Below are 15853 nucleotides of genomic sequence, written 5' to 3' on the forward strand. Positions count from 1 at the left end.
AAGGAATTTTTCATTTCATGAATGCCAAAACTTTGCACTGCAGAGAAAAAAGTATGTAATTATATGAATATTTTAATGTTACTTAAAATTCATGATGCATGAATTGTGATGCAAGGTTGTTAGTACACAAACAATTGGCTCCTATTTTAGTGAGGGGGTATTGTGGTCATGGCTGTCATGCATCTATTTTAGCGGCGAAAGTGTGTACACAACATGTGGTTAAGTCTATCCACATTGAGTATGAATGCATTTTATCCACATCAATATGTGTGAGCCTGGTGTGTGTGTGTGTGTGTGTGTGTGTGTGTGTGTGTGTGTGTGCGCTCATGTTGGTCCATAGGACTACTCTAATGAGCCTGGGAGATGTTCATCCTCTCCCTAATTGGAGGAAAAATACATCATGTTCGAAACACGACAGCATTTGAAAGAGTCAGAGAAAAAGAGAAAGCAAGAAACAGGGAGGATAGTGCAAGAGAAAGGAAGACACTAAGCGAGGAAGAGGGCAAGATAAAGGGGCATACCCTTAATACAAGGCTCCCTCTCATCTAAGCTCCTTCTACACTAACAGTCAAAAGTGACATGCAGCCCACCATTTAAAAAAATTTAATGGTCTGTCATTTTGTGCAAGTCATTTTTATTTTACTACAGTTTAAAAGGGAGATTTTGTGATCACAATGATTTGTTAAGAATGTTATGTTGACTCTATAGACGCAAATTTTTATTTACCTATCAAAAATGTAAGTTTTATAAAGGAGGAAATTGTTTAAGTCGATTTTATGTCAAAGAGACATCCAAAAATTATTGTATTTCCTTCTCCAAGCAGACACTAATGCAATTTATAATAAACAAGATCCTCTTGCAAAGCTGCAAGCTCTGACGATGCCTCCAGTAAGAAATTGGATAGAAATGTGGGGAGAAAATGCAAATAAGGTGTAAATATGGGCCAGAATCCCTTTAAGGAATTGAAGAATCTGAACATTTAAATGGAGCTTTTCACTAGACATGGAATTTTAGAGTTTGATTTTAAACCCAACTTCAGCTCATATTTAATAGGTTACATTAAATTTAAAAAATATATATTGTATCTGAAAAGTCAGCTGCACACATTGTCCACATACAGTATACAGTGTCTCCCATACATTGATTTTTTTGGCAGCCTGGCACAATATCGACATTGACCACCACATAAATATTTTCAGTTTGTTTTTTGACTATTTTAAATGATAAAATCTAATTTCACTGTACAGATGTGCACAGCGCATTTATTCGCTCAGACTCTCTTTGGCCCTGTCCCTCCCTCTCTCTCACAAACATCCGTCTGTCATAGACGGGCTGGCCATCGGGAGCAATGCATCGGTGGGTCAGTGGACCGTGAAAAAATCCATTAAGTTTTTACCGTCCCTGTCAGTCTCTTTATCTGCCCTCTCTGTGTGCCTGTCATTCGAGGTGCGCATCACAGCCTGCTACTTGCATGTGTTGGGCTTGCTGCTCTCAGCTCACTGGTCAATCACAATATGTAAACAACCAACTTGGTCGGTTGGTGTGGCCTGTTATTTGTTTGACACAACACGAAGCAATGGAACTTTGAATATTGTTCAGTTAATTGGTTGTCTTAAAGCACCTGGCAATTAAAATATTTGCAGTGGAGGACCATATATATGTTATTATTTAATAATTAAGAAAGCTACCACCACAAATAGAATCGAATTCTATTCTGTAGAGAGTTGTAAGACAGTGACAAAGACCCTTATTAGATATTTATGTGGCTGTGGAACTCCACAATTAGTGTCTCTTGTGAGTGCAGGATCCTAAAAAGCAGTCTGCCATTCACAATTCAAGTAACCTTGTTTGGTATATTTGCGGTTTTGTACGTGTGTGAATGCGTGCATGTGTGCAAGTGTGTGTGCGTGCATGCATGCGTGTTTCCAGGAGAGAGGATGTGAATGATAAATTCAAAGTGTATTTCTGATGATATGGGAGACATCGCGCTCCCAGTCATGCATCATTTAAAGTAGCAAAGGAATTAATCAGAGACTAACAACCAACATTTCATAAAAATCAAACATGAGATATTAGAAAGACAACCATGCATCACAGACACACACCGTTATGTTTCCCCACAACCCTCTATCTTAACATTTAACATGTTCTCATTGTGAAAAAAACTACTAGGGAATATATATGGCCATGTATTACGTCTATTAATTTACTAATGCTCAAGCAATAGGCCTTCAACTTCTGATTTGTCCGTGTAGTGTGTCCACATTTTTATGGCTTAAGCGTCAGCTCCACTCTAAAGCAGCCTAGAATTATCTGATCTGCATTTTAACAAATCACTTAATAAGTGTTCAGAAGTTATTTTTTTCCATTACTCTACTTTATAAAAAACATTTCTCAGCCTCTAAAAGCCACCATCTCCATCTCCGCAGAAGCCATACTTACAATTGTGGTGGCATGTGTGTGTATGTGTGTCAGAACTCATTTATCTCCTGCAGAGTCCACCGTCACTTGTTCAGCAGGGTCTAATTTATCCGGTGGTGGTGGCGATACTGTGGCGCATGCTGAAATGGCATCATTCCTCAGCACTAACCCCTGTGTGCTCCCTCACGCTTCCTCTCCCTGCTGACAGTTCACCCCAGGCATGATTTATCAGGCCCTCAAGCAGCAGACAAAGGCGCCCCGGCACGTGTGCCGTGCCAGAGACAGATTAATAGATAAACACCGTGATTCCAGAACCAAACACAGGAGAGGGTCAATTTCACAATGTCTTGAGATAGTGCACTGCTAAGGTCAGAGCAATATGGACTAGGCAATGAGAGGATCAAATTTATGTTTCTGAAATATGACCATGACCAAGCGATCAAAATCTTGTTAGAAGTGTTGTAGCTGTATAAATTTCCCTTTGATGCTCTTGTGGATAATATTGATTACTGGCCTGAGTGAGGAAGACACTATTTGTCGTTTCAATGATTATATTTCTTGTTAAAATATTTTAGTCTTTGCCCACCAGTATTATCCAATACTACAAAGCTTATGGAGGTGGAACGCAAGTTGTGCCTTTATTTCATTAAGTATAGAAATACTGTACATGCAGTTTCACAGATTATCTATAGGTTGCATTGTTAATTAAATAATAATCAATGCCCTGAAACCATCCAGCTGCAACAGTAGACATTTAACTGATCTATATTCTGCAAATCAGACCACTTCAGTGAGGTCTTATTTCAACCCATTAACTACACCTCTCTGAACTCAAAATTGGCAAGTGAGCCCATGGTTCATTTATCCATGCTTCTTATGTAGAAGAACATGATAACTAACAATTCAGTGTGATCAAAGTAATTTTTCTATTTCTTGAGGTTGGCCGATTTTATTAATGATGTACTATGAGATCAAGAAAAAAATGCATGAAATAGCTATGGCTACTTGTGAAGGTGTTCTAAACATGCACCACCCAATTTAACCTTGTTTTTTTATGCGCACAAAGTGAGAAATCAAATGAACTGAATCACTGAATTTGTAATGCTGTTATGGAGAATAGAATTATGGTAATTTGGCTGAGCATTCAGCTGCATTGTTTAAAGGGTGAAAGGATTAAAAGAGGCAGTGGATGGTTAACATCTCATCGTTATGGGATGGAGCGTGAACCCACCCAAGAACACTGTGTTCACGAAGGCCTCCCACAGCGCACCCAAGCTCATTATAGTAACATGGCATAGAGCCTTCACAACTGATTTTCCTCCAGAGATCCTCACTTGTAGCGTCCCTCAATTAGAAATTATTGAAACAATAAGAAATCATTGGTGATTTGTTTTCCTTAATGCAGTCTTACAAATTACCTTTTCCTCAATGAGTGTGTTTGTTCAGTTCTGCTTTACACATAAATGCTCGACACCTGCTGTTCTGGATGTAATACCACATAATTTGTATAACTGTGCATGCACAGTATGTGGGAAATAAATATGATCTTCTGATACAGTCCTGCTATTCTAAACTGGATTATAAACATTTGTAGCGATTGCTCTTCTTCAAAATCTATATATTGTTTTTGTACTTCCACAGTGTCATTAAATTTGTTTACTTACAAACTCACAAAATGTGTGTATTATAGTAGTACTCACCGCACTGCTGCAGGGGATATCTTTGACTTTGAGCCAAGCCAGGTCCAGCGTGCCCTCACCCTTATAGCAGGACTGCAGCCTCTCCTTGATTTTCTCATTGATCTTCCGCAGAGAGAAAACGCACAGTGCAGAGTCCTGGGAGGCCTGACGTGGACGTCTCTTCTGGCCTTTCGAGAAGATAGCAAACAATACATCGTCATCCGGTGCCACATCTAGTGAGCGTGCCAGGATAGCACCAGCTTTGGACAAGTAGGCCGCCTCAAGTAATCGGTACTCCACGTTGCCACTAATGCATCCAATGGGCACCTCCACATAGGAGTTGAAGGCGGTGTCTGCCTTACAAAGGCGGACTATCTTGGAAGTGTAGACCTGCTCCCGCCCAGCAGAGGAGGATCCAGTAGTCGGGCCACCCCCCATTTCAGGCTGTAAAGTCAGAAAGTAGACAAAGTTCCCACTGGCAAAGCCATAGATGTAGTATATGTCAAAGTCTGGGATGACAGTGAAAGTGTCTGAAGGGATCTTAATCATAGAGGCCACAAACTCATCGTGGAAGACATAGGCAAACATGCCATCCTCCTCTGAGTTTCTGGCCAACTTGCGGCTAGAGATGGTAGGGAAATACTCTGGCTTGCCATCCACTGCTGTGGCTACAAACAGCATGTCCGGAGAGGCATTGCCATATGAAACAATGACGCCAAACACAGAGCCACTTTCATTGACACCAGAGAGGTAGTGCTCCTTCTTGTGGAAGGGCTCTCCTAGTTTGAAGAGGTCATCTAGACGGAGGAGTTTGCAGATGCCCTGGTAGAGGCTGCCACATGCCAGCAGCCGGTTCTCCCGATAGTCCATCAGAAGCATCTTGTTGACATTGTTGGTGAGTGTCAACGGCTCACTGCATGGCTGGACAATACGTGGTGGGTAGCACTTGCGGTTGTCATCATCTGGGCCAGTCTCATGGGATACCTGCACCTCCAAGCCCGGAGACAGTTTGTATATGCGATTGACGGCTCCCAAATAAACATTGCCATTGCGATAGTCCACAGCCAGATGGTTGAATGTCCACTCAGGGTTCTCAGCATGAAATGATGCATACTCCTCCTCCTGAAGGGACACTGTGATCACCTGGGAGCCTGCACTGTGAGCCTGTGGGGCTTGCACCACTGTTTGTGATGTCACATGAAGCGCCAGACTAAACAGGAAGCAGCATACAAAAAAGCAGGTCCATGTCCTGGTGAGGGCTGTCATGGCTGTGCTGACGGTGGGAGCGGTGAGGCGAGGGAACGAGGCACAGACCAGTACTGTCGGCCAATCAGGATCAAGCCTCTCTTGAGATGGAGGACATTATGTACCTAAAGAAGAAAGAGACAAACTTCTGTCACAACCAGCAAATTACATTCAAGGCAACTGTCACATGGTATTAATAGATATAAATTATACATATGAAGACATTATGTGGTCACTGTTTAAGTCCTATCTGGCACATATTAAAGCAAAACTTCATTACAAAAAACAATGAGGAAAACCAGTGAAGAGGCCAAACATGAGGGACTCTAGAACAATCTATAATTGGAGAAGAAATGGGCAAGACAAAAAGAAAGAATGAGGCTAGAGCGCAGTAGAGATTTCAAAGAGAGAAATCAAAGTGCGAAGAGAGCTTCAGCCAGTAGGATCAGTTCATGGATTGAGAAAGGGACAGAAGAGGAGTAATGCATTGTCTCAGAGGAGGTGATCAGCATGGCTCTGCACCATCTCTCTGCATGGACCCCTGCCCCTCTCCGCCCCTCCTTGCCTTTCTGCTCCGGCTGCTATGCACCTAATTGATTCTCCCCTCGGAGTAGCAATTTGCATGCTTTGGCGATTTCTCTCTTTTCTCCCAATAGGGCTGCTCACCTGCTGACACTGCTAGCAGAGAGAAAAGGACCTTCTTTCTCTCTTTAAACATACCTACACACCTACACAGACACACACACACACACTCACACTCACAATGTGGGAGGGTTATGGGCAGAAAAGTAACAATTAGGGAGGAAATGCAAGCGGCTGCAGAAATACATTTCCCTATAGTCTTTGGGTCATTTGCAAAGTCTCAGCAATACAAATAAAGCCACAACAGACAGGTGCACACACAAATACACAGAAATAAATGTAAAACTATGTCACTTAATGGAAATTTTGCATGCAGTGGGTTGCACTGTTATATCTATACTTTCAAAGTACCTTGCATACAGTACAAGATGCATACAAGCACGGATTATCAAGAGGAAATGACAGCATTTCCTGTAAACATGGCGGTCCCCTGTGTGTGTCGCTTGCTCATTAGATCTCTCCAGTGGCAAGCCGGATATCATGAGGAGTAGTGTTCACATAGGTAGTATCAGGGTATTAGTTTTACAGACACACACGTAAGAAAGTTCTGCAACACTAATCCAAATCATATCTTGCATTGAAATGTCACAATGTTATTCTGGTTTAGTGATCCGACATTATACTGAAACCAACATCATCATTGTGATATGAAAATACTATAATAGAAATACTTGTATTCCTACATATACCAATTCATTGTGCGTAAAAATATACAAAATCGATTCTAACATCAAATTTTAATCAGAACAATAAAATTAACAACAGGGTTTGCAACTGCGATCAAGGTATTAACTTGTAACAGGTGTATTGTGCATGGTGCTTACAGTATGGTCAATATGTCAAAATAGTACAAGTAATAACATTTTTTTTTCTAATTCAGTTTATAATCTGTGTGCTGTTGTGTGAGAGGTACAGGGTGAAGACAGAAACACTTTGAAGTGTCACATAGTAGAGCTATGTCAGAGCTTGTCTGTCACATCAAATCTCCATTAGCAAAACAGATAGTTTTACTGAACAGTGCCATGGTGTGTTTTAGCTAAACTGTCACTGCTAAAAAATAGTACAAATGAAATAAAAATGAAATATGAAAAAAATCCAATATTTTCATGTCTTAGCCAAAAAGATTTTCTTGTCATAGCTTTAAAATACCAAAAATTACCTTTTTCCATTATTTTCATTTATTCATTTTAGCGTAATATTCCCATTTTAAGTTTGCAAACTCGAAAAATAAGTCTGTCGTCTTTTTAGTATGATCACTATGAACGCTTGCTCCCATAAATGATGGCACTACCTGACATTATCCTGCCACAGATCTCTCCTCAGGTTCATATCCAAGCAATCACAAGTTGTGGTGATGTCAAATGCAACCCCACTGCAATCTTACCAATCTCCCCGCCATCTCCTGGCAGGCAGAGAAAGACAGAAAGAACAGAGCAGACAGCCTCCTAGCACATGATAAGAGGACCAGAGAGGATAATGAGAGGGATAAAAACTGATAGAGATACAAAAGGTGACATGTCCTCAGATGTGTGTGTTTGTGCAAGGATGAGTGTGAGTCAAAGAGTAATCATTAACATAGCTATAGCGAAGGCATGAGGTGGGTAAAGGGAGAGACAGGAGTAGAGAAATATAGGCTGTGGACAAAATTACTGAAACAAGTACACAATCACAAACTAACGGTGACAAAATTCTGTTGCAAAAGTAAACAGTTTCTGTTAAAAAATACACATGAGAGTCTGACCAAAAAAATACACACACAAATAACATAGTTAGAAAGATTTTTTCAGGAGTTTCTCCTGTTGTGTCCAGCCATTATTGAGAGGGCAGGCGTAAAAGAGAGAGGCAGAGGTTTAGATAAAGGTGCTGGCGGAAGCTGCTGCTGCTACTTGAGGAGTAATGACAGGACAGTGAGCCCGTAATGTTCCTCTAAAAATAAAAGGGGAGCTGCATATTAATCTCACACAGGGAACAGTACAGGAGCTCCCACCTCTCATTTACCTAGCAGGAGGGACAGCCATAACAAAGTGTTCCTCTGAAATTCCCAGACAACTTTATTCAGCTGTTTTTATTAATAGAAAAAGAGACAGAGAGGAAGGAAGTAAGAAAAAAGGAGACTAAGAGGGAAAGGAAGGGCGTGAGACGTAGTGACAGACAGAGGGAGAGGCCGTTATGTCACCTTCACATCCACCTATCCTCATGGGTATGAACACCACCACACTCACATCCAAAAAACAAAACAAAAAACAAGAGAAAGGACAGGCTCCCAGAAGTCTCCCTTGAGAAATATATGGGAGTTTTGCAAACATGAAACACTGAAACCCTGAAAGAAAAGAAAAAAAGAAAAAAAAACAAAACATCCTCATCAGTGGTACCCTGCAATGGCAGTGTGTCTGCCACATGAATCTGTTGGTGGAATGCAATTATCCTCCCTGACGGGGGGGCAAGCTCGTTTAGTTTCTGTTTGCCTTTGCCTGCTGATCATCAAGCGCCATTAATTAAAGCTTGCTATGGTTCCGAGGATTTATACAGACACACACACAGAGGGACTGATTATTCTAACACATAGTTTATCTTTATCCTGTTGTGTGCCATTAGTACATGCCTTTTCCCTTGGCTGCTCTTATATATGCATATTAAAAGAGGTAATATTGCTGGTAAAAAGAACAGAAGGTGATCACGTTTGAGATCAAGATGAAATTACAGCATGAAAGTAAAATACCTTAATTACATCGATCAAATAGTTTATCCACCTTATAAAATGAATCACTCACGCTTGCTTTGACTGATAGTTTATATAAAAAGTTGACAAACTAGTGGAAGTTTGTGAAACTATGTAATATCCAAAAAACTAGCAAGCAAGTATGGCAGATGGGATGAAAAAGATATAGGGAGCTTTAAGTTGTGTGACCTGAGTGCGTAGCTGGCTGCTCTGGGCTGGCTGACACAAACACATACACAATCACACATTCACAGCCCCATAGACATCAAAGAGTGCTAATGAATTCACGATGATTAGCACCACACTCTTTCCTTACACACTTCCAGTATCACTGGAAATGTGGGCAAAAACAGGAGTGTGTGTGTGCATTATCACCATCTGTGAGAATCAAAACTGAGTTTGAGCTCAGTGTTTAGAAAATAATTGGGATGTTTTTGTTTTCCTGTTTCATTTTTCTCTGTCCTTAAGGCTGTCAGTTGCCAGCCAGGGGGCTCAAACTGTGAAACTGCATTTACATTTAAAAATATGTGAAAAGAGAAGAGAAGAGAAGAGAAGAGAAGAGAAGAGAAGAGAAGAGAAGAGAAGAGAATTAGTTGATGTGTCTGAGCTCCATCAGGTGAAGTGGCATTGACATGGCAACACACCAGAAATGTTTTGGCACATGGATAAAATGTGAGCCCCCCCACCACCCCACCCCCACCCCACTAAAGCAGATGACAGTTTTTCTATTCGATCTCTCACATATGCAGTACATTTAGTCTAGCTGTCAAAAGTATTGCTCAAAACCTCAGACAACACACAAACAACCAGTTAAGTTGAAAGATCAACTGCTCCAAATTGCCCTGTTTCAGCTAAAGTATTTTGATGCTGCAAAGCTAATTTCAGGGACAACAGTATTAGGCAAAGCTATTATGGATATGTCAGGAGCCATTTTTGCTTTGGCAATGATTGAGTAATGGAGAGCCAAGGCCAGACATGACAATTGGAGAAGACACAACAAAAAGCAAGCCTCGACAAAATAATCTCCTTCTATTTATAGTGCTGGGGACTGAGAGGGGGGGGGGGGGGGGGGGCAAGACATTTATGTTGAAGAAATGACTTGGAAATGAAGAAACTGTCAAAGTCTTTGGTAAACAGCTTAACTTCTCACAGTGTAAAAAATTTTCAAAAATAACTATCACATTCATAAAACACACTATGAGTCAAATGGGATTAGGAGATTATGAGTGAGTAAGAACTAGAGTAATTACACATAATCCTTTGTATTCATGAAGAAAAAAATACAGCTTTTTGCACACTTATCTAGGGTAATCTGTCACAGGGTGAGAGGAAGTGAATAAATGACAGTTGCTATAGCAGATACAGTATATAGACAACAATTAAAACAACTGCATAACAAGTAAATAGACTTGAACGAGGCACAGAGGCACAATGGTGGCAAAGGTTTAAGAGACAGAAGAACAGAATGTGGAGAAAAGCAGAGGACCCAGCCATACAAAGTGAAAAGAGAGAAAGGTCAGTGAGGTTTGAGAGAAGTAACATAGATGTTAAGAGCATGTCTTGCTCTAGCTACAAGAAGGTGCACTCAGTGCTGAGTCCCAATTGTTTAGAATGGGGAGACAGAGGGGATGATGGATGGATGGACAGATCGATGTAAGATAGTCAGAGAAAAAACTTGCTTGTAGTGGATGTTGTAGCTGGGATCTCCACTGAGACCAAATGAAGAGTTCAGCACTTGCATCCAGCTATATTTGCAATTTATTTTAAGACTTTGTTGACTATTGTTAAAGAACTCCATGGACTAGCACATAAACAGTAGTCAGAGTAGGTAGTAGAGGGTGAATAGAAGTTAAATAGTAGCTTGACCCTCACTTTAACCCTCAACTAATCTTATCAGTCTTAAAGATGCTCAGCAAAGCCCTGCTTGTGTTTCCAAACTATAAATCAATGACCAAAGGTGAACAAACTTCTGCTTTCAGAGCCTCTAAACTCTAGAATGACTTACTTGAGCAAATCAATAATCTATTCTGTCATTTGAAACCCTATGGTTCACTTCCACAGGTTTTATTTCATAAGTCATTTTAAGAATAATAAGAGCAGCTGCCTATACTGTAGAGTACAGTAAAATTTACACTTATTTTCTGTAAATGAATGCTTGACTGTTTTTCTTTTTCTCTGTTTTCTTGGTTATTTTGTGGCTTTGGCCCCTTTGGGAATAGTGCTGTCAGTCACTACTCTGTCCATTTGTGCTCATTCGTTCTGTGTATTGGGCGTGCACCTTTCTGGTTGATCTGATATCAGCTGGCAGGGTCAGGATGGTGGTAGTAGTACTGCTTTAGGCTATGAACCTGCTCTTATGAGATGAACTGCTACCATGAGGTCTGTCTGGGAGCTTGGTTACATCTCTCATGTCCCACTGCTTGTCAGTTCACTAAGCACTGGGATTCCAAGTTGTAATAATGAGACATGCATGAGTCCTGAATGGTTTGGATGAAACGGTTTGGGGCAGGATGTGGTGTACTAGTAGCAGAAAAGAAAATGAGTAGTTACAGTTGTAGTACTATTAGTGGTAGTTGTAGCAGAAGTAGTAATTGTTGTACAAGTATGAGACTCAGTGTGACTTTGACACCAAAGGGAGCAAAAACTAGTGAGCAAGGGAGGGGGGGGGAGAAGAAGAGGGAGAGGGAGAGAGAGAGAGAGAGAGAGAGAGAGAGAGAGAGAGAGAGAGAGAGAAAACAAGCAGACAGAGATGTGTGTCCCAGATCAGTAGATGTACTGACTGGAGTGATGAAGCCACCCCCCAAAATCCTCCACCCATCTCCCTCCCCTGCTGAGCTCTGGCACTGATCAGAGGAATAAGCATCACTCTGCATTGCAGCCACACACTGGGAGTGGAGGAAAACAGTGTCCCTGCACTCATCCAGCATAATCATAGTCACGAATGCAAGCATGCACGCACACACACACAAACAGCAATCCACACACAGACACAATGCAGACCACAACACGATACACACCCCAGCTTGACACTTCTGCATAAAATACACAAACACCGAAAGCATACAAAGCAGGAATGCCCCTCAGCACACACACAAACTGGCATTATACCTTGGCACCAACAACAGCACATAATGCCCCACCTCACTACAACATTGGCAAAAACCAAGTTAAACTACAGCAAAGTAAACTGAGGCTTTTGCAGCTTGTTGGTGGCTGGGGGGGAAAGCCCAGGCCTCTGCTTATGCACGCATGCCGCTCCGGAGAAGCTGTAGCTAAGAGCGAACCCAAACAACAACAAATACAAGACACCTTGCCTGCCTGAAGGAATAAGAGAATTAGCAAGGGACAGAGCACAGGAGGATTCCTGACTCATTATCACCAGTCTGACAACCTGAACATACACTCTCTCTCACACAAATCCAATTATATACTTCTTGAAAGTATGGACAAAAATGTACATACAAATGAGTACAAGTCTCCTTATGAATGCAGACACGAATGTAGCACTAATTCAATGCAATGCAACCATGCATGTCCTTATATGGATTTAGCACCTTTACGTCTAAAAGGTTGCTTTTGTTATATCTTGAAATTCATGCTATTCCACTTTTGTCCCTTAACATACACTCAGTAAGCACTTTTTTCCCCCAGAAAGAACACCTGCTTATTCATGCAATTATCCAATCAGCCAATCATGTTGTAGCAGTGCAATGCATAAAATCATACAGATATAGGTCAGTTAATGTTCACATCAAACATCAAAGTAGCCAGACCAGGTGCTGTAAATCCTCAGGTGCTGCTGTAAAGCACAGTTCTTCCTCTGATGTGTTTTGGCAGTTGGAGAACAGCTTTTTGGTGCATTACTACCACCTTCACACTCATATTCACTAGTTGCAAATGCATATGTTCAGTTATCCATTCACTACAAACATGGGCATATTCAATGAAGGCGCCAATTCAGTGTATTCATGCACAACACTGGCTACAACAGCAGATGGTAAGGTCAGAATTTAGTGTCAACAGCATGAATCCATGGACCCAACCTGCCTTGTGTCAACAGTCCAGGCTGGTAGTGCAAGTGTAATGGCATGAGGATTGTTTTCTTGGCACGCTTTTGGCCCATTAATACCAATCAATCATCGTTTCAATGGCACAACCCAACGGAGTAATGTGTCCCCAGTCACCAGATCAGAATCCAATAGAATATCTTTAGGATGTAATAGAATGGTAGATTGGCATTATGAATGTGCACTGACAAACCTGCAGAAATGATACGATGCAAAGGAATGTTTCCAACATCTCGTAGCACCCATGCTACGAAGAACTGAGGCAGTTTTGAGAGCGACGTGCCCAGTACAAGTATGGTGTTCCTAATAAAGTGCTTGGTGAGTCTATATTTTCAATTTTTCTGCAAGTATTTGTAAAAGTAGCAGCCACTAACAATTGTTTTCATTCCTATTCAATAATTAAAACTATTTCTTTTGGGGCCAGGCATAACCCTTTTCTGGGAAACGACAACCATCGACAAACGCATCACTGAAGCTGAATTATGTTATTATAAAGCACATCAAGACAAAATTAAGATGTGCAGTAGATAACTGGGCGGTCTTTTTACACGCGCACACACACACAAACACAAGCGCACGCACACACACACACACACACTCCAGACAAAAACTTAAATAATGATGGAGTGATCAGGTCTAACATACCTATCAAGCTAAGCCAACCCCTGCTGATACACAAAACAGATGGCACACTCATCTCTCTCAGGAAGGCAGCAGTAGAAAAGAAAAAAAGAAGGACAGAGAGGATAGAGAGAGAAGGCGGGGTGTCCTTGGTGTTTACATCAAGTCGTGGATTAGCAGCATGGATTACTGTCACAAGATACCCTGTCTAGATCAGGGTTAGGAGGTCTAATCCACCACAGAGCTGTTGATATTACAAAGAAAGCCTTAGGATTCCACTGTCAACTGGGTACATATCATATGAATGACAGAAAACTGACTGAGAGCCTCAGACATTATGTACTACAGATGTAGTAATTAACCCAGTGTTTACAAGCATCAACACGCTGAAAATAACATATTATTTTTAATTATTAAATCAAGTTTTAAAATCTGCACCTACAACTTTCAAGGGAAATTAGTTTAACCAGACAGATTTTGCAGTTCATGGCAGCTGCATAGCAGTTGCAATGTATTAACCTAACAGAATGATGGTATTAATGACTTTGCAAAGCCCCGGGTTACTTTAAATGGCACCATTTGAACAGTTTTTTTTAAAAATTTTTTACAGTGAGATAAAGGCCAGGTGCCCCGCCAAACACAATTGCAATGGTTTGTAGGTGGGAAGCCTGTGAGGGATCATGTCCTTGTTGCTCCATTAGTGGAGACCCCTACTGATTGGTCAGGATTCCTGAGGGGAACCAGGTGTGATGGTGGGTGGGATAGCATGGATGTTTGCACATGTTACTTCCCCTTAACTCTGCATAAAAAGAAGTGGCTAGTGAATTCATGTGTATCAGAAGTAACATGCTTGTCCACACAATCCCAAAACAGTGGGAGTTAGCAGTAGAAAAGGGGCAAAATGCTGAAAAAATATGTGTCCTGAAAAGATACTGTATGAAAGAAGTGTTGCCAAGTATAGTGAACTGATCCAGTATAAGTGTGTCAAGCATAAACCCAATTTCTGTGTCACATATTTTCTCACTTTCTTCCGAGCTAGCTGTCTATCTTTCTGTCTCATAGAGTGAGTCAGAGCATTTCAAAGAAGGGGTCTAGGCAATGATCCAACTGGACAACCCCTCTGGATTTTAGAGAAATAGCTGACATCTGCCCATCCCCTCTCCTCGCTCAATCTCTTTCATTTTTTGCCACTCCCCCTCTTTTCCTCTTTCACATCTGAGACTTACTAATCCTCCTTAGTAGAATAGGGTTCAAACACACTCATTTTTCTAAGCACACACTCAGAGTCAGGCCCCTCCAGAATGTTTTCTGTACAGAAACAATCTCTGCATTGCGTCTTTGGTTACAATATCACTAGTGGGGTTACTACACTGCGAGAGTGGGGAATGACAGAGTCCTTGAGGGAGTACGGCACTCAAACAGTCCTTGGTTCCAAAGTAAGGTCACTCAAACACACACACTGACAAACTCTACACACACACATTCTTGGCTCAGGCTGGGCCTTTGTGTAGTGGGTGCTGATGCAGGCTGAGATAGGTGGAGTGTGTTATCATCAGTGCAGATCAAGGGGCTCTAATGTCATTAGGAGGACTGTTGAAGAGCCCGCTGGCCTACTGTCAGCGCTTCACTGGGATTGGGTTAAACGCTGTCTAACTTCCTGAATGGGAGGAGCCTCTGGGTTTGACTAGAACACATAGCAGTGACCGGAGAGGACCATTTACAGGGTGAACTTAATGAAGCTCTGGATTCAATTAGGATGACTAAGTCCCGGCAAAGACACACAAGCAACTCATCAGTGAACATCAGGGACTGTAATAAGACAAATGATGTTACGAAAATGATTATGATTGAAGAGCTTCATCCACATGTATTAATAAACAGTGTAAGATGCAAAATAACAAACCAATACAAAAGAAAGTATACATACAGGTTAAGGTGATGACCATTACTTGGATGCTGCAGGTCCAAGTAATACTATGAATAATCACTTTCTGTTATGGAGTGTTTTCAAAAAGCTTAAAAATTCATGTGTTGATGAAAAGAGCAGAGCATATCTTTAATATTTCCCTTTAATATATATTTAAAAAGAAGCACACACAACATATTTTGTGTTGACAAAGAAGATATCCTCTCAATCATTCCTCAAACTGCCCCCTAGTTATAGCCATGTTGTGCCATATAAGCTCATTTGGAATGAAAAGGCAGAGATATTTTGCTGTAATTACTATAAATGCAGCCAAGAATCCTTCTTAAATGGTGTTGCTAGGCACTGTCTGACAGCTGCTTTCATAGAACAAATTCAAAGCCTCTAGCTCCCTCTCCTTTTCCATCCCTCTCTCTCTCTCTCTCTCTCTATCCCAATTCCCTTATTCCCCAAGCTAACGGACAGACAGGAATGCAGGGCCGTGTAGACAAATCAGCTCTCGCTTCCATCGCCTGCCGTCTGGCACCATCTTATG

At 41.3% G+C, this 15853-nt stretch overlaps 1 protein-coding gene across 1 annotated transcript in view; it reads right to left on the reverse strand.

Moving 5' to 3' along the window:
- The window catches only part of plxna4 (plexin A4), a 236378-nt gene that overhangs the window by 207089 nt on the left and 13436 nt on the right, over positions 1 to 15853 (reverse strand). The window contains exon 2 of the mRNA XM_087180100.1: positions 4122 to 5470. Within this exon, the coding sequence (XP_087036226.1) occupies positions 4122 to 5366 (1245 nt within the window). The 5' untranslated portion in view covers positions 5367 to 5470. The remainder of the gene's footprint in view (positions 1 to 4121; positions 5471 to 15853) is intronic.

Source organism: Seriola lalandi, unplaced genomic scaffold (genome assembly GCF_002814215.2).
Source record: "Seriola lalandi dorsalis isolate HSWRI2012SDOR001 ecotype SW California unplaced genomic scaffold, Sedor1 jcf7180002054889, whole genome shotgun sequence".
Classification (NCBI taxonomy): Eukaryota; Metazoa; Chordata; class Actinopteri; order Carangiformes; family Carangidae; genus Seriola; species Seriola lalandi.